We start from the raw sequence: 27,913 nt of genomic DNA, 5'->3' as shown, positions 1-27,913 counted from the left end.
AGTGTCAGTTTCTTGGAATTCAGGGCAAACGCTCTTTGTCATTTTAGCTTATTTCCTTCTATCTTCCCTCTCTCACCCTTGGAGTAGAGAGGATGTGGATTTATAACCATCGAATAAAAGTAATTTAAATTAATTAAACACAGTTAAATCAATAGGATGATATAATGAAGCAGGTGACTCTTACATCTGGGACTTGGGGTTTTGCAAACAACTTCAGATAATATGTCACTTGGTTGCTAGCATTTGAACATTTGAAATGTCCTAGAAATAAACTTTTTTTTTTTTAAACCCAGAGTTAAAATACGCATAAACACCCAGTACAGGAATGCCGTGCATCTACGTGTTGCTAAATGTCCCATTGATTTTGGAAGTAAATTCAGGCAAAGATTTAAGGCATTTACCGTGACCTGGAGAAGAGGATGCTAGTACGAGTATTTACTGATAGAAGCAGTGAGAATTAATTGTTAAATGACATCAACATTCAGCCAGTAAACTCCACCTCACTATAGCTTCTAAATATAATTGTGAGTTTACTTAATGTTATCATGGGAAATGAATTGAATACAGACAATTATAACATTAAACAGAATGACAAAATGAAATTCGGGGCTTGGTTTTAGAGTCCTACATTGGTGAATTTCTGTAGAGAGGCCTTTGGAGGAACATGCATCTGTGTGTAGCTGGAGACCCTGCAGTAATCGCTGAGCGGTGGAACTAGGCTGTAACTTCAACATCAGTTATAATTACAGTTGTCTTTTCTTTAAAAATATCTTTTGAAAAAGCTATGTGTCATTTACCAGCAGCAACAAATATTTGAAATTAATTTAATGTTTAATATTGTGAAAAAAATGCAACCTGTTCTTTTAAATGAGTGAGCTGTTTTATACTCTGCTGTGTCATCTTTTGTTTCTTTCTCTAGGATGAGTCCATGACTCTTAGTACTCAGTGCAGAATGTTTTAATAATGAACTATTTTCCATTCGCTTCTTTATTTTCTTTTCTGTCATAAGTTATTAGTTAAAGCAGAGAAATCCAGGCTCTGTAAGGCCTGAGCCCAAAATATATGCTGAGCTTGGCAAAACTACTATTTCTTTCCCCTGTGGTTGAGAGATAGTGATGAAGATGGTATTGTGAAAAATGCCTAGCAAAAAAATATTGCCTCAGTCTTATACAAAATGGAACCTACCATCAAGAAATGCCAACTCTTAAGACTTGTTTTACCCCCCTATGGAGTTTTGATTTATTCACTTGAGAATTTTGAACATACAATCTAGCATCCACATTTTGCTGTACATTAAGAGTTTTGTTTAATATGATAAAATACTTCAGTAGCAAGTATAGCTATAGAGTCCCTTACTGTTATGCTGAGCAGAATGTCCACCCTGCAGACCTCCGTTCAGCTCCCTTTACAGAGTAGAGGCTGGGAGAGAATACCAGTGGGAATCCAGAATGAATGTGCCTGGGGTATCTGACAAGCCTGCCTCCAGTGCTCTTAGGAGGATTGCCCACATTTGCTGGGCAGATGTCCTTGGAATCTTAGAACTAAGTTTTATCCTACCCAGACTCCTCCTTGGACAGATGAAGGAGCCAGTGGCCCTAGAGATTAAAGTCAAAATGCTGGTCAGTGACCGACCCAAAAGTCCTTTCCCAATGATAAATTTTAGAGTGTGTTGATTTTAAAATGAATACTTATGTTGTCTTTCCATAATGTCTGATAATATTTGCAAGGTTTTCTCCAGATGCAGGAACTCCATAAGGGTGCATGTGGTTTGATTTGTAACTATGCCCTTATTTCTGTTACTGCCTTCCTAAATCATAAATCTGCCCAAATAGATTGACATCCATCTATTAAGTTTTTGTACCATGTGTTTATTTTTGTAAAAACCTGCTAAGACACAAACACTTAGCTCCTTATGAATCTGAAGTTGGTCACTTTCTTGTTACTCTCACTTTTTTCAGTGGATGTGGTTGGATAAGGTGGGCGTTGTGTTTTGAACTGCAAGTAAAGAAAGAATACATCTGGCTTGGGGAGAAGAAAGCCTGTGGTGATGAGAACATTGAGAGTATGGATTTGGGAGGTAAATGGGGAGTTAAATAAAGTAAACATTTTGATTTACAATAAAGCATTTCATTTTCATTTTAGTTTTCCCTGAAGTTTTAGAAATTGAACTTAAGAACTGGAGAAATATGTATACATTCAGTACAAGGATAGATTCATTTTGTTAAAAGTACCATAAGTAAAAGGTCAGTTATTACTTCTCCCAGCCTAACGTTTTCCTTCTAAAAACGTTTAGGTCAGGTAGTCCTGAGAAATTTTAAATCTGATATGTACATTTTTCCCACCCCTCCCCCACCACACACACGTGCACACACTCACACATTTTTAAGGCACTGGGTCACTTTCTATTTCCTTTCTCACCTGGGGAAAAGTAGCTCCAGGCCCAAGTCCCACATTAAGTAAGTGAGAATTGTCATTTTTATTTTCAAGCAGTAAAACATATATAAAATATATTTAGGTTTGAACGTTCCATTTAGAAGTCATACTGAGTAAAATCATTTTTCCTTTTCCTTTTCCTGACAGCATCTAAGGATGTAATATATGTCAGACTTTTTATTAGGTATTGGCAAAACCGGTAAATCACCCTGCCCTCTGGAAGCTTACCATTTAACCATGCTGATTCTAGGAAACTTGACAGTCATTGCCAAAGACATTTAATAAACCTCTGTGGTCAGTTGATTTTCAGTCTATATGATGTATAACACCGGAGCAACATTTTAAAAATCCCTATCAGTTGTGCTGTAAATATATGTTTTTTTAAACTGCACTTTGCATTATTGTTTCATAATTTTTAGACTGAAATAACATTTCTGAAAATTTTTAAACATCAGTAATCACTTCTCTCGAGAATATCCAACATCAATATTCATATATTGTATTTCATGTGAGAGTCTAACCCTATGAAATTTATTCACATATTCACATACTTATTCATTCAAAAATATGTATTGACAGTCTGCTATGTGACAGGCATCCTATTTCCTATGTAGTAATAAGGATGATACACTTTAATGGTTGAAATAATAATAACTTTTATTTGGTGCTTTGGATGTATCATGGCCAAATCTATCACCCTAAGCAGTATATAGTTTGTATCCCATTCTCAGTTGAGGAAATCTGAGGCATAGAGTGTTTAATTGAGTGTTATAGTTACACAGCTGGTAAAGCAGAGGGATGAGAATTCATGCCCAGAGCCTGTGAGCTTAACCAAATATCCTTCTTGGTCACATATAGATGACGGACTTTTTTTTTTTTTTTAAGGCTTTCTCAAATTAATTTGATGTGGTTTATAAAATACTTCCTTTTCCCTGAAGTACTGATAACTGCTTACAGTTTTCCGATTGCATTTATTCTCACTGCTGAAATTTTTCTTTAGCATATGGGATTTGATTCTGTTATTTGTACATTGACTTCCTTTAAAGGTATCGTCATTCCATGCCCCTAGTTTAGAGGTGAGAGGGTAGTTCAGACCACAGGGACTGACTTCTGGGATAATCTGGTATTTGGGAGATTCCAAAAGGTTTGAGTTTAGCAGCTCTGTGGCAGTCACTTCCTCCCACATCCTGTCACATTCATCTGGATCAGTAGGTATAATTGAGCTACTAGCCCTTTGTTTTGAGCCCCAAGACAATGTTAGGCATTTGCATTGGAAACAGTGGGCAGTTGAATTTCTTGAGTCTGTTTGCAAGTATAGACCTTAGTCAGCCACTGGCCTGCTATGATGGATGTGGATATAACTGGCCACTCCATTTAAAAATAGAGCATTTCCTGTTTGAGATGTGCTTGTAGGATTTTGTACTTGCCCCTTCTTGGTGTAATACATAAATCTTGTTGTTAAATATGTATCCTTTTTTAAATTCCAAAACTTTTCCCAGCCCTTACCCTACTGACCATGGAAATCCAAGGTTATGAACACTGCTTGGCCAGGCCCTCAAGTACTTGATACTGATTGGATTTTATTACCATTTTCAGCAATTGCATTCATGGTGAGATCCATAAAGGAAATGGTAAACCAGTCTTATATGGGTAGTAGTATGAACTGCTGATAATTTTTCCTGCCTCCTTTTTTGAACCAGTTACTACTTCATTCTCTTTCAACTTAGTGAGTTATTGTGTTAATATTATAATATATAGAATTTACTATATAGAAGAAAGAAGAATAAGAATGTGCTCCAAATTGCAAGTTCTGCTTTTTGAATCTCATATATCAGGCTCATTTTTAGCTGATTTAGATACATAAGAATTTTACTGTAGCTTGATGTTAGCTCTCTGTAACCTTTCAGATAAATTAATCAAAAAAGCCAAACTTAATAAAGCATCTAACTTAAAATGGATTGATCTCAAATATTTTATAGCTACTATCTTTTCACAATAGTAAAACATAAAAGAGTTTAAGCCATGCCAATTTAGAGAGTGCTTAACAGTGTGTAAGTACTTCATTTTCACTTAATAGATTTTTACCTGTGCTTTGTTTTAGATCTGAACAGGTTTCCTTTGACCTCAAAATCACTAATGCAAGGAAAATTACCATATCATGAGAGCATTTCCCCTATTTTTTTCTGATTTGCAGAATAATAAATTCTGCCAAGGTTTAGGAGTAGACATGGCCTGGAGAAAGACTACTAAATGCTATTTTCTCATTGTTTTTTTTAAGAAGTTAACCAAATCATGCTAATCAATCTGATTTTCTTGCTAAAACAGAGCTAGTTTTAGAGTGCTTTTGGAGTGTCTTTTTTCACAATTACTACTTAAATTTCAAGTTTAGCTCTATCTGGATTTGCTTTTTAAACCTGCTCTATTTCATGTTAGAATGGGCCAAACAGACTCATAAACAAATAAACAAAAGACCTTAAATTTCAGAATAATCAAAACAAACAGATACACACACCCAATTTTTTTTTTTTCCTGTTTCATTGGAAACTGCTAGATCATAACGTGCTCCGAGTATAAAAAACATAAGAGAGCCTTTAACATAACAGGAGAGAGCCTCAGCCCGGCTCTGCAGCTCATTGCCAATTGAAGTGAGGAACGCTCTGGCTATTGGGACTTTTAAATCTAGACTTAAAAGTTATTTGTTCTGTTTAGCATTTTTAAAATTATTCTATTAGGAATTGTATGTGCTTCAGTTTTAATTTTAACTCATAATGATTGTAAAGCACCCTGGGATGCTTGCATGAAGGACGCTTCAGAAATGTAAGATTGCATTGTGTTCTCATATGCAGAATTATTATGGGGTGCTGGAGTTTCATCGTGGACAATTCATAACGTTGTAGAATTCCTCATTGTGGAGAAGGTAGCGGACTTCCTTCAGTAGTCTTTTTTTTCTTTCATTTTTACACTAAAACTTTATCCTTTTTAGCCATCATCTTTTTCTTTCTTCTTTAAAAAAATATTATCTTTTATTGCCATATTTTCCCATAAAAATGCTAATCTAATTTAGTTTACTCAAAGGGATTAAAGATGCAAACCAGATGATAGGTTGGAAGTTAAGAAGAGATTAATGCTTCGTTAGCACCATTTGAGATCACATTCTTACCAAAATGAGAAGACAGGGGACTTCATCTCTGGGTACCACTGGTTCAACTAGGCTTGTACCTTTCTATTGCCAATCCAGCATTTGTTCCCAGGCAGTGAAAAAATGCAGAGCTACCTGAAACAAGCATTGACTTTATGAAACGTAACAATAGGATTTCCTGGGAGGTATTGAAACTCCTGGGTTATGTTAACGTAGGATAGAGCTTGATTTTGTTTTCTTTTTATTTCTTAATGGAACTCTTTCTCCAAGTGCTGTATTTCTTCAGCAACTCCATTCTGTCACTTTTAACCTGAGTCTTTGAGTTTGTCATTGCTCTTTGGCCATCAGTTTCATCAGTGAGCTTGTAGCATTCATTACCTAGGAGTCAAGAATGTGAGCTCTCTCATTACCAGCTCTGTAAGCTCCAGGAAGTGACTCTCCATGCCTCAATGTCCCCCCTCTATAAAGTAGGGCAATAATAGTACCAATTTTTCAGGATTGTTATGACAATTACATGAATTAATACATGTTACATGTTTAGAAGAGTGCTCAGTTCTAAAGTGTACAATAACTTTGGCTGTTTTTCTGCAACATGGGTATTGAGAGGTTGAAATTTCCCTTGGGGGTGCTGCATAATCTGAGAAACTGCTGCTCCATAGAAGATTTTGATGCAAAATTCATTTTTATGGAAACAACCAAGAACTTTTCATTTGTAGAAAAATCAAAGGACTGTGTTATAGTACATTCTCACCTGTGAGGGACACTTTAAGCATCATCCTTTGAATCATTATAAAGTTCCCATGTATTTTAAAATGGAAGTGGGGAAAGGCTAAACTTTGCACTTTATTTTTTTTTTTAAAGATTTTATTTATTTTTGCGAGAGAGAGAGAGAGAGAGAGAGAGAATGAGCTGGGGCGGGGGGAAGGGAGAAGCAGGCTCCCTGCTGAGCAGGGAGCCCGATGAGGGAGTCTTAATCCCAGGACCCTGGGATCATGACCTGAGCCGAAGGCAGATGACACTTAACCAACTGAGCCACCCAGGCACCCCTAAGCTTTGCACTTTAAATGCCCATCTGTAAGTTAAGCTAATAAGGTACCCTAGACTAGACAATGTCCAAAGAGGATAAAGATGCCTCAGGGGACTGTCATCTAGGTGGGAGTTTGTCTGGTATCCTTTTCTTGAACTCCCGTCATCCCCACTCCCTGCACTCAGGGCTCCATCCTGCCTTTGTGCACCTGTCATAGTACTTTCCACACTGTTCTGAGATTATGTGCAGACTAACTAGGCTCAGCTTACATTGTGATTAACTGTCACAAAGGGACTAAGTTTGATTTGGTGTCGCAATTGTAAATCCTGGCACACAGTAGGATCTCAGGAATATCTATGGAGCAGACGTAGCCTCATAGGATTTTCACCATATTAATTTCGTGAACAAACTATGTCAGTAGTTTTATTAGTAGTATTTTATAGATACTCAGATCTATAGTATCCTACTGTACAAAATATTTTTCCTATTTTACTTACTTCTGAATTTTTAATTTATCTAACCAAGAGCAAATTACCTCTGAATTTTTCTCTAAGGAAACCTGTTGTGCCAGGCTGTCTCGTCTTTTTGCTCATGTTGTGATATTCTTGAATATATGTACAAATTTACATGTTTGTAAGCAGAACGGTAGTCTTAGAGGTACAAGGGACCCAGAGATGTAAAAAATGCTGTAAAAGACCCAATTATAGGTCACTGTTAAGCACAGTCTTTAGCAATATATTTATATGCATGTTTAAGATTTTTTTCCATAATCGAACATGTATTTCAGCATGGCTAATACTTTTCATTTTGGCTCAGTTGTGTTATATTTGAGATCCATGCTTTTTTACTGTTCCATTTGCCCATTTCTCATATTTAAAAATATATAAAGAAGGGAAATTTCAAAAGCACAGTCAAATGATTTATATACAAAGATGCTGATGCTGCCAACATAGAAATGCTAACAGTCAGTACCACCCCGTATGGGCTCGCAATGTCCATTCCTCAGTTGATGTTCTAAAGTCCACATTTGGCATTGGAGACCCCGTTTAGAGCTATAAACACATTATGTGTAAAAGTCAGCTGTATAAAGGCTCAGAATCACCTGAATTTAGGGAGAGCTGCAAGTGTAGATAACTGTTCAGCCATTCCAGAATGGGCCTCAGGGACTTGGTCTGTCCACCCTTCTGCATGCGCACTAGCTCAGCCTACAGTAGCACATACCTCCAGTGATGGACGCGGCTCATTATCTCTTGATGTCCAACCTCAACCTGTGCAACACATTTTTACCATTTTACTATAACTCCTAAAGAGGTGATTACCAGTATATGGCAGTTTGCAAAACTGTGAAGCATTTTCATACTGTTGATAAAGATGAGACAGATTCATTTGATTTTTCTTTGTGACCTAATGCCAATGTGACATTGGTTTATATTTATTGAGTAGACGTGGAAAGTCTTGGTTAACAACAGTAACTAATAAAACACAGAAATCAAGAACATGATTTGGACTTTAGCCTCCTGGGAAATCTTGGATCAGATCTGAGAGGATCCATGGACCCTGTAATGGGCTCCTGGGGACCTAGAAGTTAAAAGTTACTTTCGGGAGTATATGTGGCGAGACCTTTCAAAGGTTTCCTGAGATTCCCAAAGAATTTTGTGGTTCCATAAAAAGCTAAAAGCTGGACTGTTTTTTCTCTCCCAAGTTTCAAGCAATATGGCTTAAACTCTTACTAGCATTCATATGGAGAAGGAATGCAGAGAAGGAATATATAATCTGTAAAGAGTTACAGAGCCTAATTCTGGTACAGTTGACCTTTGAACAGCACAAGGTTAGGGACAGTGACCCCCTGCACAGTCGAAAATCCACATATAAATTTTGACTTCTCAGAAACTTAACTACTAACAGCCTACTGTTGACCAGAAGCCTTACGGATACATAAACAGTTGATTAACACATATTTTGTATGTTCCATGTATTATATACTGTATTCTTACAATAAAGTAAGCTAGAGAAAAGAAAATGTTAAGAAAATCATAGGAGAAAATACAGTACTGTAAAAAAAAAAAAAAAAAAAACTGCATATAAATGGACCCATGCAGTTCAAACCTATGTTGTTCAAGGGTCAACTGTATTTATTTTTAAAAAAATGGATTCAAACTTCTTCAGTCCCTTTACTCTGTGGCTTAACGTTTTTCAAAATGCTTTATTTAGGACCCCTGGATCTGAACACAAATTTGCTATTTTTTTTTCTATGTCTAAATGCAGATATTAGAAATTTTAATCTCCATAGAGGATGGGAGATTTAAGTACACACGGACCATCAGAGAAAGAATAAGCAAGCATTCCCCCAAATTTGCAAGTTGGTACAGAGTACCTAAAATTTAGAATCTTAGGAAACAATTTTTTGCTGTAAAATAAAAGGCACTAGATTTAGATTAATGAGAAACTTCCAAAAATTCAATTTGGAGTAGTATAATGTTTAATTTAATAATGATGGGTGTATTTTTAATAATCACATTATAAGCAAGATATGGGGGGTAGGGGGTATATTTTAACCTTCCTAATAATAAAACTGTGGTTGGGACATTGGCAGTGAGTGCCTGCAAATGGATGATGTGTCTTACAAGTGAATCTTCTTAAGTCACTGAAGAGACCCTATAGGATCTCTGTTTGGGAATACATGTAGATTTCATAGACCCTGAAAGCTGTTAGAAGGGACCTTGGAGATTAGTTCAATCCCCTGCCTATTGCAGATGAACAAATGTAAGCCTCTATGTGCAGTTAATTTGAAATATTACATGCCCTTAGTCATAATACATCTTTTAACAAATATTTTCTAATTTAAGCGCTTTACTAGCATATTTAATTAATTCGAGTAAGAAGGTTTAGGTATGGTAAGAAAGATCTAGAATAGTACTTATATAAGAAGAGTAGAGAATCTGGTCAAAGGATATTATCCGGGCCTTATGTAAAATTACTTTAATTATGTGGAAAAACCATATGAACTGTGAACCAACATTTTCTTTAAAAAATTATGAATTGGATATTTAAATAAGTAAGATTTCTGTGCTTTGCAGTGATCACATTTTCATGTTTAGGAGATGTAGTAAGAAAATTAAAACAGATTTAGGTGTGTTCTCTTTGTGCATCCTTTTGTATTCTTTTGGAGCTTTGTTCTGAGATTCCATTTTTAGCATGATACAAGGTTTACTTTCTGTGAAAATGCCATTTTCAGGCACTGGGATTGATCAAGATGGCAAGAGCCATAACTATGACAACTGGAGTTTAAGTAAAATTTATAAGTGATTAGTCTCTTCTCAACAAATTGAGATTCCGAATCTGCCCCAGTTGTATCTCCCAAGAGAATGGCTTAGAAAGTAATAGAGGATCCAGAGGGAAAGATTTGGGGAACATAAGCTAACATGCACAAACAGAGTATTACACTTAGAAATCCTGCCATTTGCTTCTCGTAAATTGAAACCATTTCCCTTCCTTCCCACCCCCAAATACCAGATGGGGGACTACCTGTTAATTTTCAACAGATTCGCTCCATGTCACCATCTCATGTGATACCTTTTTAGTAGAAATTATTTGTGGTATTTGGTTTCCTTTGGGATTAAAAGAAAACTCCCATTTGCTGAGAATCCCTATTAAAACTGTATTTGAATATGGAGTTGATTCCATTTGATTCAAAATTAAAGTTTGACCTTTGAGCTTTTCACATGCATGTAAAAAAACTGCTGTGAAAATTCAGGCCGTAGACAGGACATGGGGAAAGAGGAGGGGACATCAGAGTATATGAAGTTACACTTCTCGAAAAAATAAAAATGTAAAAGAATAGGGAGCCAGCAGTTTGACAGATTGTTCAGTAAATGCTCATTTTATTGAAAATTATAAAAAGGTGCTTAATGCCTCTGTGCCATTAATACAATACATAAAAAGGTTACTGTCAAGATTAGTGTTCCAGTCCCGAAAATTAACTGTAGGGTTTTATGCATCACTCTGCATCGACTGAGAAGTTAAAGGTTTCTGTATATACATTTTACATGGGCGGGCATTTATTTCAGAAAACAATTATTTTAGACTTTATGCCAAAGACATTAGCAGTAATGTGCTTTCATTTAAAACATGGACATAGCAGATACATATTACAGACAAGGTAGAACCATGAAAATCGCCTTATAGAATTAAACCTGAGCAAGATTATTTCCCTTGCTGTCTCTGGAGTATTCCAATTCAAAACATACATTCCTTCCTACAGAAAAAGATATTCAGATTCCTTAGTTGAAATTAATTAGCATTCAGAAACCAGATAGCATGTTTTTGGGTATTCATGAGATCTCTGTTTGAAAAAAATGTTTTTAACTTGTAGAAATGTGTTGCAACACACAGATGGGAAGAAAAAGAAAAAAAAAAAATCTCTTTAGCAAGCACTGTGTGTAAAAGGAATATTACATTTTGCACGCTCCTGATTGCTCTGTGTAAACAGTTTTTGACATCTGTCTTTATAGTTTTCGAGGAGAGGAAGACTTTGTTAAAAGAATCATTTTTATACAGCAGTCACCATTTCAGTCTTGCTTTACCTGTATTATGAAAGCAGATGGTCTGCATGTCTTTTGAATATTTATAACTATCAAAAACAATCTCTTGCTATTCACCCTTAGGCTTATGAGATGTCAGGACTGTTCTGGTTGAAAAAAATCATCCTGGGTGTTTACAGAAAGAGGATTACATTAAGCTGAAATGACTATACATTTTCCAGTTTAATATTTGTCCATCAGCTGTTTAATCGTATTTAGATAATTGTGTAAATAAGATGTTGTAGCCTTTGCCCTCTCTGCTGATGGAGCCTGAAAGCTTTAAACATGGGTGAGCCACCATTTTGTAGATGCTCTTGCTACCTCCTCCCACCTCAGTTAAACCGTCAGCAAGTGTTTAGTAAGTTTTGATCATGATATCCCAGTCCTGTTTAAAAAATAGAGAGAGAGTGCACAAAAGTCAGTATGGAGATCAGATGAAATGCTAGGGAGCTGCTGGCTTCCGGGACAGGCTGTTTAGTTTATTGGAGTATATTGTAATATGCAAATATGGTACAGCACTTCAATTACCCTTTAAAGATGACATGGCTTTCTCTTTATTCTCCATGAACACGCAGAGCTGGGGAGGGTATTTTGGAAAACTTTTGGTATAGTGGGGGTTAACTGTTTTTTGACTGGAAGCTGAGCAATCAGAGATAACAGATTTTGCTGTGGTTGGTTGATTTGGCAGAAAAGCATGAACAGTTTTGGTTTAAATGATTGAATAACCTGATTAGCATTGTTTTGGGGTGGGTTTTTTGTTGATGTTAAAGGCAAAACAAAGCAATTTTAAGGGTAATCAGATCACTGCCTTTCCCCAGTTGATAAACCTTTTTTTTTTTTTTCCTCCAGAAGGCCTCACCTCTCCCTAAACCTCTTCATTGGCTACTAAGATGACCAAGTAGAAAAAATAAAACAATCTTCCTTCGGTTTCTAAATGTGTTCTAAATATATATACCTACAGCATAGTTATATTCTAGTAGGGGTTTGAAAGAATATATACTATCTTGAAAAAGGATATGACCTCAACCAATTCCTTATGGGTTTTTTGTTGTTTTTGCTTTTCACATTTGGAGACCTGCAGTATTTGAGAGCAAAGGTTCAGAATGTTCCAACTATATCTAAGTCAGGCTTTAGAAAAATTCCACCCTTACCTTTTCACAATTAGAAAGGTTATAAATAATGTATTTGGCTGAAAAGGCAGCTCAGCCTGTGGCAGATGGTATCATTCTAGAGTACTGGGGTTTCTGTGAAGATGGCATTCTTTCAGATCGGAACTTCAGCAGACTCTCAGAAAGAACCGAAGCTCTTCATAGGGAGCAGACATGTGCTTTATGGATCTTAGAAAAGCTTACAACTTGGCTCCTAGGATGAGAATATTGTGTCACACTGGGGTTATGAGACCCACAGCCAATTTCTGCCAACTTTCAGGTTGCGTTTCCCAACACTGGAAGCTGTGGGCCTATTCATTGGTTGGTGTACTGTGTGGCATTTGAACTTGGGATTTGAGCTGAGTTTGGTCAGCCTGATTATTTTATTCCCTGAACACTGACATTCTGCAGAGACCGGCCACTGAATAGGAAAACTTACGATACAAGTTGTGCCTTTTTCCAAGTGCTTTGGAGAGCTTGTATAAATAGACACCGAGAGAGAGAGAGAACTGGAATAACATAACCACCAAGCACTGCGACTTCCGAGACATCTGTGTGGATGTATTTTGAAAAACCTGGGAAGGGATCTCTTGCAAATTAATGAACAAAGTTTCTTTAAACTATGAGTTCTATCATGACAGCTAAAAGTGATGCATTTAAAAGATTCATGTGATAAGCTGCCATTCACCTTTGACCTTTAGGAACAACAAAAAAAAGGATTTTCTGGTAGCCTGCAGTAATGGCTAATTTCAGTGACCTTTAGTCCTTTGACTGATCACCTAATACGTGCCCAGCCCTGTGGTGAGTCCAGGTGAGAGATAAGACCCAAGACTCACAGCCGGAAGAAGAGTGCTGCGGAGGTGCTATATGCCGGATGGACACTAAGGAAAGGCTTTGCAGAAGTGGGGATCCCTGAACTCTGTCCTGAAGGATGAGCTGCTATTAGCCAGAGAGGGGAGAGGGCATGGCTCGAAAATCCACGTCACAGAAGTGGTGTTTGTCTTCCCGAGGCCAGCTGTCAGGTACAGGCTAGCCTCACCAGATACTGCCAGACTGGAATATTGAGAAAAAGGAGGGGAATACTTTTTTCCTTTGGTGGTTTTCTCATGGTCCCTTGACCCAACTTATAACTTAATAAATTTAGTTAGTAGACTCTCTGTTCTTCATAAGAAAATGTGTTTGACTTAAAATACATCATTTGAAAATTCTGATACTCTTCTGTTATTTAAAGCATAGTCTTTCGACTGATCCGAAATGTGATCATATAATAAAAGCCAGTGAGGAGGAGGAGGCAGAGGGTTGTCATAGTAATTAACATCTCTTAAGTCCATACTCGGGTATGTTCCCAGCTCTGTGCTAATTGCGTAACATTCATTATGTTATTTATTGTCTGTGTAAGTGTAGATAGTATCTCTCTTCAGGTCATTCTTTGTCTAGTAACTTGCCTAGTGCTTGGCACCTCGTGGGAGTTCAGTAGTTATATGCCGAATGAATGAAAAAAACCATGCCCAAATGGATGGATTCTCAGAACAACCCTATGAAGTGAGTGCTGCTATGATTCCCATTTAGTAAGGGGGATTATGGTAGAATGAGAGTCAATGACCTTGAACAAGGTCACACTGCCAGTGTGCTACACATTTTGGACTTAAATGCGGATTTAGCTATTCTCTTTCATCAAATGAATATTTAGTGTGTGTTTAGTATATGCCAGACATTTGGGCTGGAAAAGAATATGGAGCCCCAGAGCTGCATAAACTCACAACTTAGTGTAATCTGTTTAAACCAAAGTGTTTTTTTGATTGACGTAAGAATCCTAAGCATCTCTCCTTAAAAACGTGGATCTTGGTCTGCCTCCCCCCTGCCTATCCTCATCCTCTAGCAAAAATCTTACCCCCCCTTGATTTTGTTATTTGTGTTACCCAAGTAATAGGCGTTTCTTTATGATTTTCCAGATTTAAGAACCAGTACTGAATACGATCTTTCAAACGCCATGTGCCCCACAAGATTCTGAAATCTCTCTTTCTTGCCCTGAAACCTGTAGTCCAGTCAGATGCCACACCTAAGTCTCCAATAGGGATTTTACTGCAAGAAAAAGTCCTCATGCAGTGGCCACTTGAGCAGTTTAGTCTTAGAGATTACTGCATATTGTTCCAATAAAAATAGAGTTTACCCCAAGTTACCCTGAATTATGGAATATTTTCCAGCCCCCTGAAAGCGCAGAAAGTCAGAGAATTTAAATAGTGGCTTTGGCATGTGTCATACCCTGCGGATTAGCCTTTTGATTTACGTCTTGCTTAGGCTAATATTTACATTAATCAGAGTTTCTTAAGCACATACCACTTGACAGAGTAGAAAGCATCCAAAAAGTCACTTAAGGGCAGAGCCTTCCAAGTTAGGGTTAAACAAGGGCAGGAGGAAGCTTTGATGATCATGCACATATGGATATTATTTTCCACATATGGATAATAATGAACTACATAGCACTATTACATACGGGCTCTAATGTTATAAAAATATTTCAGATGGGTTGTTTTTCCACATACCATGTATTCTTCCTTTTGTCCCCCCGTATATTTTCCACTGTTGGTCTCCTAAATCACATTAAATTGAAGTGATCTGTTTATGTATCTGTCTCCCTAATAGATGGTAAAGTCCTTATAGGCAGAGGCTGTGTCTTAATCCGCCTTTGTATCCCTAGTACCGGCCAGGCACATAGTAGGTGTGCGGCAAAGAGCAAATACAGAACTGTTGGCAAACTAAAATAGACTGAATGTCTGTCAGAAACCTCAGCAAAATTTAGGTAATTCCCATACATTTTTGAAAACTAAGACATAAACTACATCTAAAACTTGTATGTACTATTATATTGACATTTAAGAAACTGCCAGAATGTCTAGGAATAAGAGTAATAATGTCTTAAAAATTGGACCAAAGTGGAAGAACATCAACTGTCATCCATTTGCAGAATCACCATTATCCATCAGCAATCTCAGTAGTTTTATTAGTGTCTGACTTTATTGATCCATTATTACAATAGAGTAAGTGTGATTGAAGCTGACAGATTGTTAACTGGATCAGGTAATCTGGCTCTGGTTTTGGCAACTTGCTAAGTATCTTTTTGTACTCTGGACTGAGGGAGGCTCTTAGTAAAATTGCAAGCTACTGGATTAATGGCAGAGAACTACAAGCACATTAAGAATGTCTTTCTAGAGAAATAAAATGTGAAAATGACTATAAAATAGAAAGTGTCCAAAAAAAAAAAGATATGGTGCCTCTTAGGAAAGATAGCCATATTTTACATAAATAATACAACTTCACAGGAAGTTCTTCAAAGATCCCCAAGAGTTACATATTATAGGAATGTCTTCATGTTATAATATTAACACTGATACTGGATGTCAGGAGAATCAATTATAACCAAAAGAACTCTAAATTAGAAGTAGCTTAAAGAAGATAATGATATAAAAATACTTTTGTCCCCAAACTGGCTTTTCTGGTTGTTCCCTGCCTCCGAAACAATGCTTCCTTCTGTAAACTATTTCACCATAGACCAACTGAAGTCTGAAATGTGTTTCTATACAGAGGAGCTGGGGAAGGATTGGTGGTGCATTTTATTCCTAAAATGTAGTTGGGAATTAATTGAACCGCTACTAGGTAATGGGTGTTAGGGTTAAAAATAACAATGAATTAAGTTACTGAAATTATCATAACCAAAATTTGCTGGGAAGAAAACATTTTTGTTTGTTGAAAATGAGTTTAAAAAAAAACAAAACCTCCGAAAATTATTCTCATTCCTGTCTTTGTTTTTATATGTTAAACTGTTGACTTTGTTTTCAGGGTTTTTGTTAAAAGCAGAATGAAGACAAATGACAAAATAGGTCATTTTCTTTTCTGTGGTATCCTTGAGAAATTTAGTAAGCATGAAATGTGTATATTTTAAAGTTTTATGGTTAGTTTGAAATTCAGAACTTGGCTTTACTGTACTTGAAGCTAGCGGTAAGATTGTAGGATGTTTCTTTCTCTGAATGAGGATCTCTGTGAATAGTTTGTTTTCATCTTAAATGTGGTCAGTTAACCTTTGAAGAGTGTTAATGTAGTTAATGCACCTCCAGTTGAAACCCAGATTATTGGAGTAGAAAGTGCAAGTGGTGTTTCCCAAGCCTTATGTACACTCAAATCCCCTGGGGATCTTGCTAAACTTGTAGGGCCCAAAATTATGCATTCCTTTTTTTAATTTTTTTTAAAGACTTTATTTATTTGGGGGGGAGGGAGAGAGAGACAGAAGAGCACCCGAGCACAAGCCGGAGGGGGGTGTGGTGGGAGCGGCAGAGGGAGAGGGAGAAGCAGACTCCCTGCTGAGCAGGGACCCTGATGCAGGACTCTATCCCAGGACCCTGGGATCATGACCTGAGCCGAAGGCAGATGCCTAACCAACTGAGCCACCCAGGTGCCCCTAAAATTATGCATTTCTAATAAGCTTCCAGGTGATGCCAATATTGCTGGTCCCTGGGCCATACTTTGAGTAGCAGGGATGTAGAGTACAGTCACTTAACCTCAAAGTAGTGTTTATTAATGAATTGCAATCGTAAAGTCATCTTCACGTACTTGTATTTATTGGGATCAGTGAAGGTTTGTCAGCCTAAGAATAGATGAGATTGATAGAAGTTCCATAAATACTAGAGCAAAGTCTGTTGGTTTGATAGCTTTATACTGGTCTCAGTGGACTCTTGCTTTCTACTTAAATAAGCATTTGATGTGCTACTTAATGAATTTTAAGAAGTTGAGGCTTTAAGCCAAAGTGCGAAACAGAAATGTATTGGTACTCAGTTGATTAAAAAAAATACCATTTACACAATTGAAATCATTTTTGTGTTCCATCTTGTGCCGATATGTATTACAAATGTTTCTCCCCCTCTTCATGCAGAGTATGATTTCTTCCATTGTGAACAGCACTTACTATGCAAATGTCTCAGCAGCAAAATGTCAAGAATTTGGAAGGTGGTACAAACATTTCAAGAAGACAAAAGATATGATGGGTAAGCAAAAAACTGTTGCAATGGTGGCTACATACCATTATGTGTCATTTGGGGGTTTATCAAAGTCACATCTAAAGCCAGGTCTTGTGATTGCCCAATTAGAGATCAATTTAGAATGTTTCTTTGAGGGTGGGGAGTGGGTATGAGTATAATGAGATAATTAAATTCAATAAATGTTTGTGTTTAAATCAGCCAAACTGACTTGGTTGTCAGACATGCAGGAAATCGAGGCGGGAGGAGGGAAGCTGTCATTTTTTAACATCTCAGTGAAGACCTAACCAGGCCTTGAATAACTAATATTAGCTGTGATTTCTCTCAGAGATAAATCATGCTTTTATGTGTTTTGTTTTTGTTTGAGAGAAAGAGAAAGTGCCTATTTTTACACCCAATTTTTAAGGAAATTAAATTGTATTTATAGTTTCCACAATTGAGATCAAGTGATTTTTATAGCTCTCATCCCCAGCCCCTCTAGATAGGCACTTCGGTGAGCACACTGCTTCACCATCCATACGGGAGACCTCATTACACTATTTCTCAACTTTTAATTCCGATATGGCTGCCCATCTTCACATGTAACTTCAGGTCAATATGCGTTATGCAGGAAATGCATTAAAAATTATCGGCAGTGTAAAAAACGACAGATAAAAGTTGTGTGTTGTGCCTGAGCATTTAGATTATGACGTTTTCTCCCTTTTGAGTTTGCTAGTGTTGCAAAAGCAAACACTGTGATCAAGGTTAATGTTTTAATTTCTATTAATGTTTTTTTCCACATACTCGTACCTTCCAAATAATATAGGAACGGGATGTTTAATATGCATAGCATTGTGCCCTGTTTTAAATCTGCTTCTCTTTCCTCCATTGCATCCATTTAATAACAACAATAACAATAATGACTTCTAAAGATTTTAAGAAACAAGAGAACCTGAATTTTGAGCATGTTTTAGCTTTTAATATTTGAAGCAAAGCCATCCATCTACCAAAACAGATTCTTTGCCTTTTATAGCTTAGAGCTGTAATGAAGACAATGCATCATTTTTGGAATAATTGCTTGAATTACTATTCCCTGTGAATGGCCCACTTGGGCTGATATCACTGGTAGAAATGGAAGGTTTCTTTCCCAATTCTTAGTTATATTTTGCATATATCAGTGATTATGGCAATATGATAAGTTCCTCTAAATATAAAGCCTGAATATTTAATAAAGAGAGAAATGATGATTAAAATCAAGCCAGAGTCTATACATCAGAAACATGGTGTGCTATTTGGAAAAGACTCACCTATTTACATACACCAACCATGCTCGGCCTTTCCATTTAAGAGCATCAAACCAGTCTCTTCCTTGCAACAGCAAAACATTTGACATACTTACAGCTGACTCTCAGCCAATCCACATTAGAGACCTAGCCAAGGGAGAAGCATTCATCCTGGTAGGTGATAATAAATTGCAAAATCGTGACAGTATCACCATTGTACCGGGATGACTCCCCGCCCCTTCCTTGAAAGATTGTCTTTAGCATCTGGTGATAGACATAGCTTCTTCAAGAAACATTTGGATCTTAGCAAAACTAGGTATACTGGCTTGCAATACAGTAAATCATTTGCTTCATTCTCTTGCAGATACACCTGCCACCCATGAGAGTTAGAATTAAATGAAGCAAGCCATATAAGATACCCAACCCCAGTGTTCAATATGTCCTCAGTTATTATTACTTATCATTATGATCATTTTATTTATTATATTGGTTACTTCTTTATATACTCATGGCTAGGTAAAAATTGACCGTAGATAACATTTATGTCCTCTTTTCCCTTTCAAACCTTTTGCCTCGAGTAATAACAGTTAATATATATCATGAAAAAATACATGTATATTTCTTTTTTCGTTAGTGCATGTATTTTCTTAGCTCTAGTTGCTATTAAGCAGTCTGTGTTCTTCTAGAAGCTATTTTAATTTTAAAATAGCCATCGCTTATAAGCCTTCTTGGAGTAGTGAGAGTGAATAATAGTTTGACCCCAAAACTAGTCACATAGAATTTGAAAATAATTAATTTTATGCCTTAAGTCTAAACCGCATTATAAAATTAGACCTGAAGTACCTGATAGTACCCCTTTCAAAGTTTGTAGAGTTGTGCAAAAGAGGGAAGTAAAAACATAGCCATTGAGTTCCATCTTGAAATTTTCTTAGTTTAATTGGATCTTTAATGTGCCCTGTGCCTACTGTCTGTATTTAGGAAATGGTCAGAAATCCTTATCAGTACCATCGCTGTTGGCTTAACCTGACTTTCCTTTTGTCTACTTTAGTTGAAATGGATAGCCTTTCTGAACTATCCCAGCAAGGTGCCAATCATGTCAACTTCGGCCAGCAGCCGGTCCCAGGGAACACAGCTGAGCAGCCTCCGTCCCCCGCGCAGCTCTCCCACGGGAGCCAGCCCTCTGTCCGGACCCCTCTACCGAACCTGCACCCTGGGCTTGTGTCAACGCCCATCAGTCCTCAGTTGGTCAACCAGCAGCTGGTGATGGCTCAGCTGCTGAACCAGCAGTATGCGGTGAATAGACTTTTAGCCCAGCAGTCCTTAAACCAACAGTACTTGAACCACCCTCCCCCTGTCAGTCGATCTATGAATAAGCCTTTGGAGCAACAGGTTTCCACCAACACAGAGGTGTCTTCCGAAATCTACCAGTGGGTACGTGATGAACTGAAACGGGCAGGAATCTCCCAAGCCGTATTTGCACGTGTGGCTTTTAACAGAACTCAGGTCAGTTTTGTTCTCTTGGTAATGGTTCTCTCTTTTTCTCTCTTCTTTCTTTAGTCCCATCTTCTACTAATCCTTGTACTTTTACTCTGTGTTAACATTTAATTCTTCCTGTCATGTGATCGTATTGTCTGTTCTTGGGGGTGCCTAAGCTTTATCACTCCTTCCCCTGTCATAAACTTCCAAGAAAGAACTATATACAGATTGATCTTGATTCAGGGGCCTTGAAAGAATAAATTCACTGTCAATTATATTTCGAACTGGCATTACCTATCCTTTTACATAATGAGAGCATAGGCTGGTGGTAGTAGCAGATTGAGAAATGTTTCATGATTTGGTCAGGGCCGTTGGTAGGACTCCTGGCTTCTAGCCTACTACTATCTTTCCTGTGAGCCCCGTGTCAAACATGACCATGTAAACGTGCCCTGTTTATGTTCCAGTACAACTTTTGGCGGGGGGACCCCAAAAAACATTGTGGTACTCAGTAGCAATTTCTGCCATTTAATTTGAACAGCCATTGCGGGGGCGGGGGGAGGATACATATACGTATACATATGGCTTATTAACCTAAAGTGTTTCTTAGCTTTGTCCTCTCCCCCTTTACATTATTGTTAGTATTCCTCCAAACTTCATTCTTTAGATCAGAGATCAGCAAATCTTTTCTGTAATAGTCCAGATAGCAAACATTTTAGGCTTTGAGGGCCATAAGAGCTGTGTCACAGTGTCCTGTGTTGGGCAGCCACGGACAGTAGGTGAATGGATGTGAGTGTCCTGGTGTTTACAAAACTGGCCTCCGGGATAGGTTTGGCCGGTAGGCCTTAGTTTGCAGACTTCTCCCTGAGATCTGCATACACCTCCTCGTATTCACACCTTTGTCCTCCTGGGCAAATACCTGTGAAGATACCATCAGCAGGGAAGATGTTTAGAGGGACCTGGAGAAAGAGTGATAATATGGTATGGGAAGGCCTTAAGATGAAAAGCCTGAAACAAATCCATTCTATTAAATTGTGAATGAGAGGAATTTTTTTTAATTTCTTTTTTTGGAAATTAATACAATATGTATGGTGTTTATTTTTGGCCCAGGCACACTAAAAAAACCAAGAGAACATGTAACTTTGATTAGAAATCAGGACATTATGTCCTTCAACTTTCTTGTTTTACCACTGTTCTTTCTTTCGTCAATTTGTTTTTTGGCCTGACTCATACTTTCCTTTCATATTTAAGTTATTTTGTTTATTACATGATTATAAGAATGAGATTCTGGTACAAAAATAATCTAGTATTAATTCCTTGTTGGCAGTTTCCATACCTAGGAGAATCCCAGCAGTGACTTATTTTTGCCTTGCCTTAACTGGATTGAAAGTTAGGAGGCCTGACAAAGCCTTTAACTAACTCAGTGTTTGTTTTCACTTTCTTTATCTGTTTTTTGTGCATCATTTGTCTTTTTTGAAGGGTAGTTGCAGAAGGTTATGTCTCAGGTTAAGATTGTATGATTTTACCTAGTTCTCTATTTTACAACTTGAAAATGTGTTCATTAGTATCTGGTAAATTTCATGATACCATATTCAACTGGGAAGCAGTAATTTAAAGAATTGAATGAATGAATGAATGAATCAAGAATCAACCTCTAGATAATCCTGTTTCTGGCAGCATTCTTTATTTTTGGAAATAGCAGTAACTGCTAGTATTTCTCAGTACTGGGCAAAAAATAGGTTTCTACATAATAGATCAGTAAAATGCTTGTCAATTTAATTGAAAGCCCACGAAGACAACATTGACATGAACACAAATGAAATACAGATTTACTGATAAATGTTTTAAAAATTGAGCAATTTATTATTTCTTAAAGCACTAAGGAATGTATTTTATATGGTGAAGAATGACAAGAGACTTTAGCTGAGGGATGTGTGAAGTCACTTTCCATTGGTACAGTTTTTCTTCTCTTGGGTTTTGATGTCACACCATTACTCTGAAGATTTGACCACTTGTTCTGCATTTGGTTCTCACATTGACTGATTCCATGGATCTCTGTAGGATTTGCTGCTGGAAAGATGGCAGAATTAGAATTCACTCTCTTTTTATGCTATATTAATCTCTTTGAAAAGATAGTTATCTCTGTGGTTAACATCAAAAACAGTGACTTAAATTTTCCTGAGGGTGGTGGGGGAATGAAAACAGTGACAGCTTTGGTATCGAGCTCTCTTTATTAAAAAGAGCTAATGTAGAAAAAAGTTACTACCATAAAAATTATTTGGAGCCCTGGGTGATAGAGGGATTTGGTTTTAAACCTTTATATTGGTAATTGGTATCCTCAGTCGAAGTGGATATTGGCCATATGTGAAGCTGTTTGACTTAAATAAGCGTAATTTTCTATGTATATTTAAGTGTTCACTTTTGGGGAACAAGCTTTTAAACATGCAAGCATACATGTGTTTTTGGTGGTCATACTTAAAAACCACACACACGCACGCGCTCACACACACAGCTGCATTTATTTTAATGATTATACATTCATATGAATGCATGTAGTGTGTTTATTTCAAAGTGTATGCATTTCAATAAAAGCAGGTGCAGAGTGAGAGTGTATGGTGTGAGTGTGGAGTACGAAAATACACATGCTAATGCATATGTATAGACAAGGAGCTCTGCAGAGTTAAATCACACATCACACATTTGTGTGCACTTATTACAATGTGCAATTCCAACTCCAAGTTTTAAAAAATTAATGTAAAATATGTACATGCAAATGCAAAGTTATGATATGATCAGATAAAGAAACTGGTACCCTATAAACAGTATGTTAAAATATTAATATAATAGATAAAACTAACATGAATTGAGACTCTTTTAGTCATTGACAGCTCTGTGCAACTTTAAAATCCTGGATTTCATGTTTTAACTCTTAACTGGAGAATTTTCTTATCATCCTAATTGGGTCTCCTAAAACCCCTCTTTTAAGACTTTCACACTTGACTATTAAAAAAAAAAAAGTTTACCTTTTCTGAAAATTTATGGTGAATTTTATATAATTACTGTTCTAAGGACTTTTTCCCCCCTTCTGAATTGATGGGCATATGTTCTTTAATTGCTACTGAAGATACCAGCTTTTAGCATATGTCATTCATTCAGTTATGCCTACTTGATGTCTTTTTAATGGAAACCTGTGGCTAAAAATAATTGCCGAAGCTTCTAGATTTATACTTTCCAGTTCACTTCTCTGTATTATTGCTATTTAAGGATTGTGATAGAAGCGAATATATTTGTTAGTGCTTTTTTTTTTTTTTTTAATAAAACCCAGAGTTAACTCTCATCCCATTCTGTGGCTTTTTTCCCTTTTTTCTCCCCCCTCCTCTTGTCTTTGGCACACTTTATTTTCCAGTAAAATAAAGAATGAAGATGGATTATTCAAAACTGATAACAGTAATGGACCATCATGTAATGTTTTATTGAATTTGAGTTCTGTAAATTATGTGGTGGAGAGAAATTTGCCTGCTTAAGTATAACAGAAATTGCTACTGTGTTCCTATAATTCTTCACAGTGTAATTTAAGGAAAGTCCACTATCCATATCACTATTGAATAAAAGGTAAAAAGGTGCTATTACCCCAACGTGACAGCTCTCATTTAGCCTCCCAAGCGACAGAGATAAATGCGTCTGCTTATAACTTACTTGGCAGGAGTCCAAGGTAGTAGGTGGAGTTGAAAATAGTCTTTCACCTGGACATGTGATTAAAAATTCACAAAACAAGAGAGGCAGGTAGTCTTGAAGAATATTCAACATATTTTCTTTTTAGAGAGGGAAGTTTCATGAAATCATATTTTCCTTCTGAGGGCTTTGAAGTTCCATGAAGCTGATAAAATCTATTTGAATCAGTGATTATGTTCAAAGAGGAGACAAACGGGAGGCCAGACAGACCTTTTGTTCTATTGGCAGTCTCTTTCGCCTATCTGCTGTTTTAAAGAATTCCTAATTAGCTTTTGGAAGTCCTGATAATATTTATTGAAGGTTTTTTTCTTTCTTTTACAATTACTAATGAATTTTACTTGTAATAACTTGTAAACTCTTTTTGGAATGTAAAAAAGTTTTAGGAATTCATCAGTAAGTTCACTCTTTAAGTCAAAAAAATGGGAATTCTCACTTCACCCCTGTGTAATGACAGTGCAGAATAATTTTATATTTTTAGGTATAAAGCACGTAGTACATTACTTGAAGATGTAAAGTCCAAATGAAAAGCAGCTTCTCATTTCCAATAAAATTAATATTCATGAGTTGTTGGTCACTTACTACGTAACACAAATTCTCAAGTTATTTTCAGGCACAAGAATGACTGATGATTTTGTTTGATTTTGTTCAGTAAATTCATTGAGCACCTATGGTGCACAGTACTGATGATATGTTTTAGTCCTGATGTTTTAGTGTATTCTCTGAGATAGCAAGTAAGGTACATGATGACCTTGACATATGATTTTTTAGCACGAAGGAAAAATTTTGGTAATAGATACCTCTTACTGTTCATGGGGGATTACTACAAATGACCTTGACCTAAGTCTGAAGTGTATTTTTGACTATGGGAAACAGAGGCCATGTACATCTTAGTCCGTAAATGCACCTACTCAGATAACAACAACTTGAACAGGACGAGAACATGCATCCCTCATATTCAGATTCTAATAGTCATTTTGCATCCAGATTTATTCTCAAGTGACATGAATTTTTTTAGGGGGGTAATTAACACATTCTAATCAAAACATTTTCTAACAATATTTTCAAGCATTTCCACCAGGGGGCACTCCCCTCATTGAAAGCCTGGGCCAAAAAAAAAAAAAATCCAAAGGTTTCTAAAACACCTGACACTGTCTAGCCTGGCTGCTTTAGAGCTCGTTGAGTGTTCCAGGATTTGAAATACCGCTTTAGATTTTAACATATTGCAGGCAGAAAAACTGTACTTGCTGCAGTAGAATAATTAAGTGGAAATAAATGCTTTGCCCCTAAAACATTTTATATGCTCAACTGAGAAGTCATACCAACATCACAATACGGGTAGAGGAAATTTTAAATTTTCTCCCAGGTGACCTACTATCTTCTAGTTTTAGACATGCAGGGATGACTTAGTTTCATGTTAACAAGACTTGATAGAGAATATTATTATGTATTTTTTTCATGTGTTTGCTTTTCTCACTATAGTTCTCTGCTGTCTCAGAGAACATTTTTAATGGAGATGATACAGTATTTTGTTATTTGAGATTTGTAAATGTCTAATTTAAAATTTCCCAAACACAATAACGTCCTAAATATTTATAGGATCTCTTTTGACCTAATCTGTTTTTTTTAAATTAACTGAATAGTTAATGTAGATAAATGTCTTACAAAGTGCCACATAACTTTTCATTGAAGCCTTACCTTGATTAAAGTAAGAATTACCATTAGAATTTACCCATGAGTAGCATATCTTGTTCTTAAGTTTCTATCAGTCATTTATAATTTTTTCCTTTTGCGGTCTGAATACACATAATTAATCCATGTAGTAAATATTTATCAAACACTTATGTGGTAGGTATTGTGCTGGGATGACAAAAATGAATATTAGGTTATTATGCTCAAGGAATTGATAACATTGTATTTATCTATACTGTACATTTCTGTCTCTTGATTTCTGTGTAATTCATATATATTGCTTTGCCAAGCACATCTTTTAATATAGAACATTTGGTGAGGAAAAGTAGAGCGTAAGGACTATTTTTTTACACCTCTTTTCAAGCATTTTTTTGAGACCTGTATTTTTCGGTTTCAGTGTGACACATCAAAAACACAGGCAATCTAATTAGTTGGCCTTGTGCAAATTAAATAGCTGGATGATTGACTGCCTGTTTGAATTTTAGTTAAATTGACTGGATGTTTTATTCTTGTATAAACACAGTTGCAGCATTACTTGTCAGTCTTATGAATGAAAGGACATGCACCCTTCATTCTTCAGTCACATTTTTTAATGATGAAACTGAAAGTTCGGGTCCACTCTCCAGGTTTTGGATGCAGGAACAAGTGAGAGACTAAAATTTACTCCTAAGCCCCCTCAGCCTATTGGAGGTTCTTTTTAATAGCAGCCTATTAACCATTTTTAAAGTGGACAGTGCTTCTATCTGCATGTAGGTGTTATATGTGGGCAATATGGTATCTTATCCCTGAGGAATTAGGAACAAAACTACATTTGCACTTCTAGGAAACCATGAAAAAATGCAAATGTTATCATCTTTAGTCTCAATCATTTTGATATGACACTTGGCCTCCCCTTCCCCAAATGTTCCCTTTCACTGTTTCTGCAGGGTTATTGGAAAGTGAAATTTGCAAATGGCATGGAGATCTTGACAACATTTTTATTTGGAACTATCTTGTGATAAACTGATATTCTGGCTAAATGTAGAAAGCAAATGTGTCTTGGTATTCCAGGCATTATTTCATGTACAAGATGGAAGAGGTAAAGGCTGCTCAGCTCTTATCAAATGGGCAGAAAATTTTTGTAATCCTTCTATTACATATAATTCCTTAAACAAAAATGAGGAAACCCATTCATTTTTGAAAGGCTTCTTCCAAAAAAAAAAAAAAAAAAAAAATGGTTGACAATGCCCTAGTATTTGGGGAGAGAGAGACACCTTAAAGGAGTTTACTAATGGTTTGTAAATTTCTTCTATTACTAATAAAGACTTCTATTCCTTAAGAAATTTGGCAACTACAGAATTTAATTGTATTCTTTTCCTGGGCATGCTGTGATGGATTTTTGCAATGTAAAAATGGGGTTATGTATTTCAAATTTAATCAGTGGTTTTCTGAAGTTCAGAATTCCAACCTGTTACCCAGAGGTATAGTGATAGCATGACAGTATTTAGAATTATTCAGGGTAGGCTGTAGAGTTTCCTTAAATGGTAAGTAGAAGGAATCACTTGTCCTTAATTTGAAAATTAAGGGATAACTTAAAATATTGCCTGTGAAAACATAGCATGCTTTAGTAATATTCTTTTTTCTAATATGTTACAATTCATTTTCTGGTATTTTCTTTGAAAGTTCTCCTTCTCTAGAAGTGGCTTTGTGTCTTTACATATTGGGCTGTCGGCATTCCACTGCCTTTGTCTAGGCAGCTTGAGAACTATACAGTTCAATGCTGTTGTACTATGAGCATTTCATTTATTCTTAACTTCCCTCGATCGTCTCCCTGTGAAAGATTTCATGGCAAGTTAAGCTACTCAAAGGAAGGAGACCAATTAGGCAGTTTCAGTTTGTGTTATATGTAAAGCAGATGCTTAATAAAATTAAGAATACAATTGTAGCTCTCCTCTCTACCACTTCAATTGTAACTCATATATTTCTGTGTAGAATTAATGCTTCTGACTATTCATTTTCTAAACAGAGTGGAGAAGGAGAGGGAAGGGTCCCCGGTGGCTGGCTGGGCAGAACTCAGGAGCAAGCTCACCCTGTGCCTTTCATTCCCTGCAGGGCTTGCTTTCAGAAATCCTCCGCAAGGAAGAGGACCCCAAGACTGCATCCCAGTCTTTGCTGGTAAACCTTCGGGCTATGCAGAATTTCTTGCAGTTACCAGAAGCTGAAAGAGATCGGATTTACCAGGATGAAAGGGAAAGGAGCTTGAATGCTGCCTCGGCTATGGGTCCTGCCCCCCTGATAAGCACACCGCCCAGCCGCCCTCCCCAGGTGAAGTCTCCTTTCCTCTTTTCCCTTCTTCTTTTTCTTCTCTTTCTTCTCTTTCTTCTTCTTCTTCTTCTTCTTCTTCTTCTTCTTCTTCTTCTTCTT

The 27,913-nt window shown here is 36.7% G+C and overlaps 1 protein-coding gene across 1 annotated transcript in view; it reads left to right on the top strand.

The window, feature by feature from the left end:
- Window positions 1-27,913, top strand: part of SATB1 (SATB homeobox 1) — a 98,634-nt gene that overhangs the window by 31,335 nt on the left and 39,386 nt on the right. The window contains exons 6-8 of the mRNA XM_021678797.2: window positions 17,252-17,363; window positions 19,665-20,119; window positions 27,602-27,814. Of these exons, the coding sequence (XP_021534472.1) occupies window positions 17,252-17,363; window positions 19,665-20,119; window positions 27,602-27,814 (780 nt within the window). The remainder of the gene's footprint in view (window positions 1-17,251; window positions 17,364-19,664; window positions 20,120-27,601; window positions 27,815-27,913) is intronic.

This window comes from Neomonachus schauinslandi, chromosome 1 (assembly GCF_002201575.2).
Source record: "Neomonachus schauinslandi chromosome 1, ASM220157v2, whole genome shotgun sequence".
Lineage (NCBI taxonomy): Eukaryota > Metazoa > Chordata > Mammalia > Carnivora > Phocidae > Neomonachus > Neomonachus schauinslandi.
Note: the sequence above shows the minus strand (reverse complement) of the source record. Positions and strands in the feature narration are given on the sequence as shown.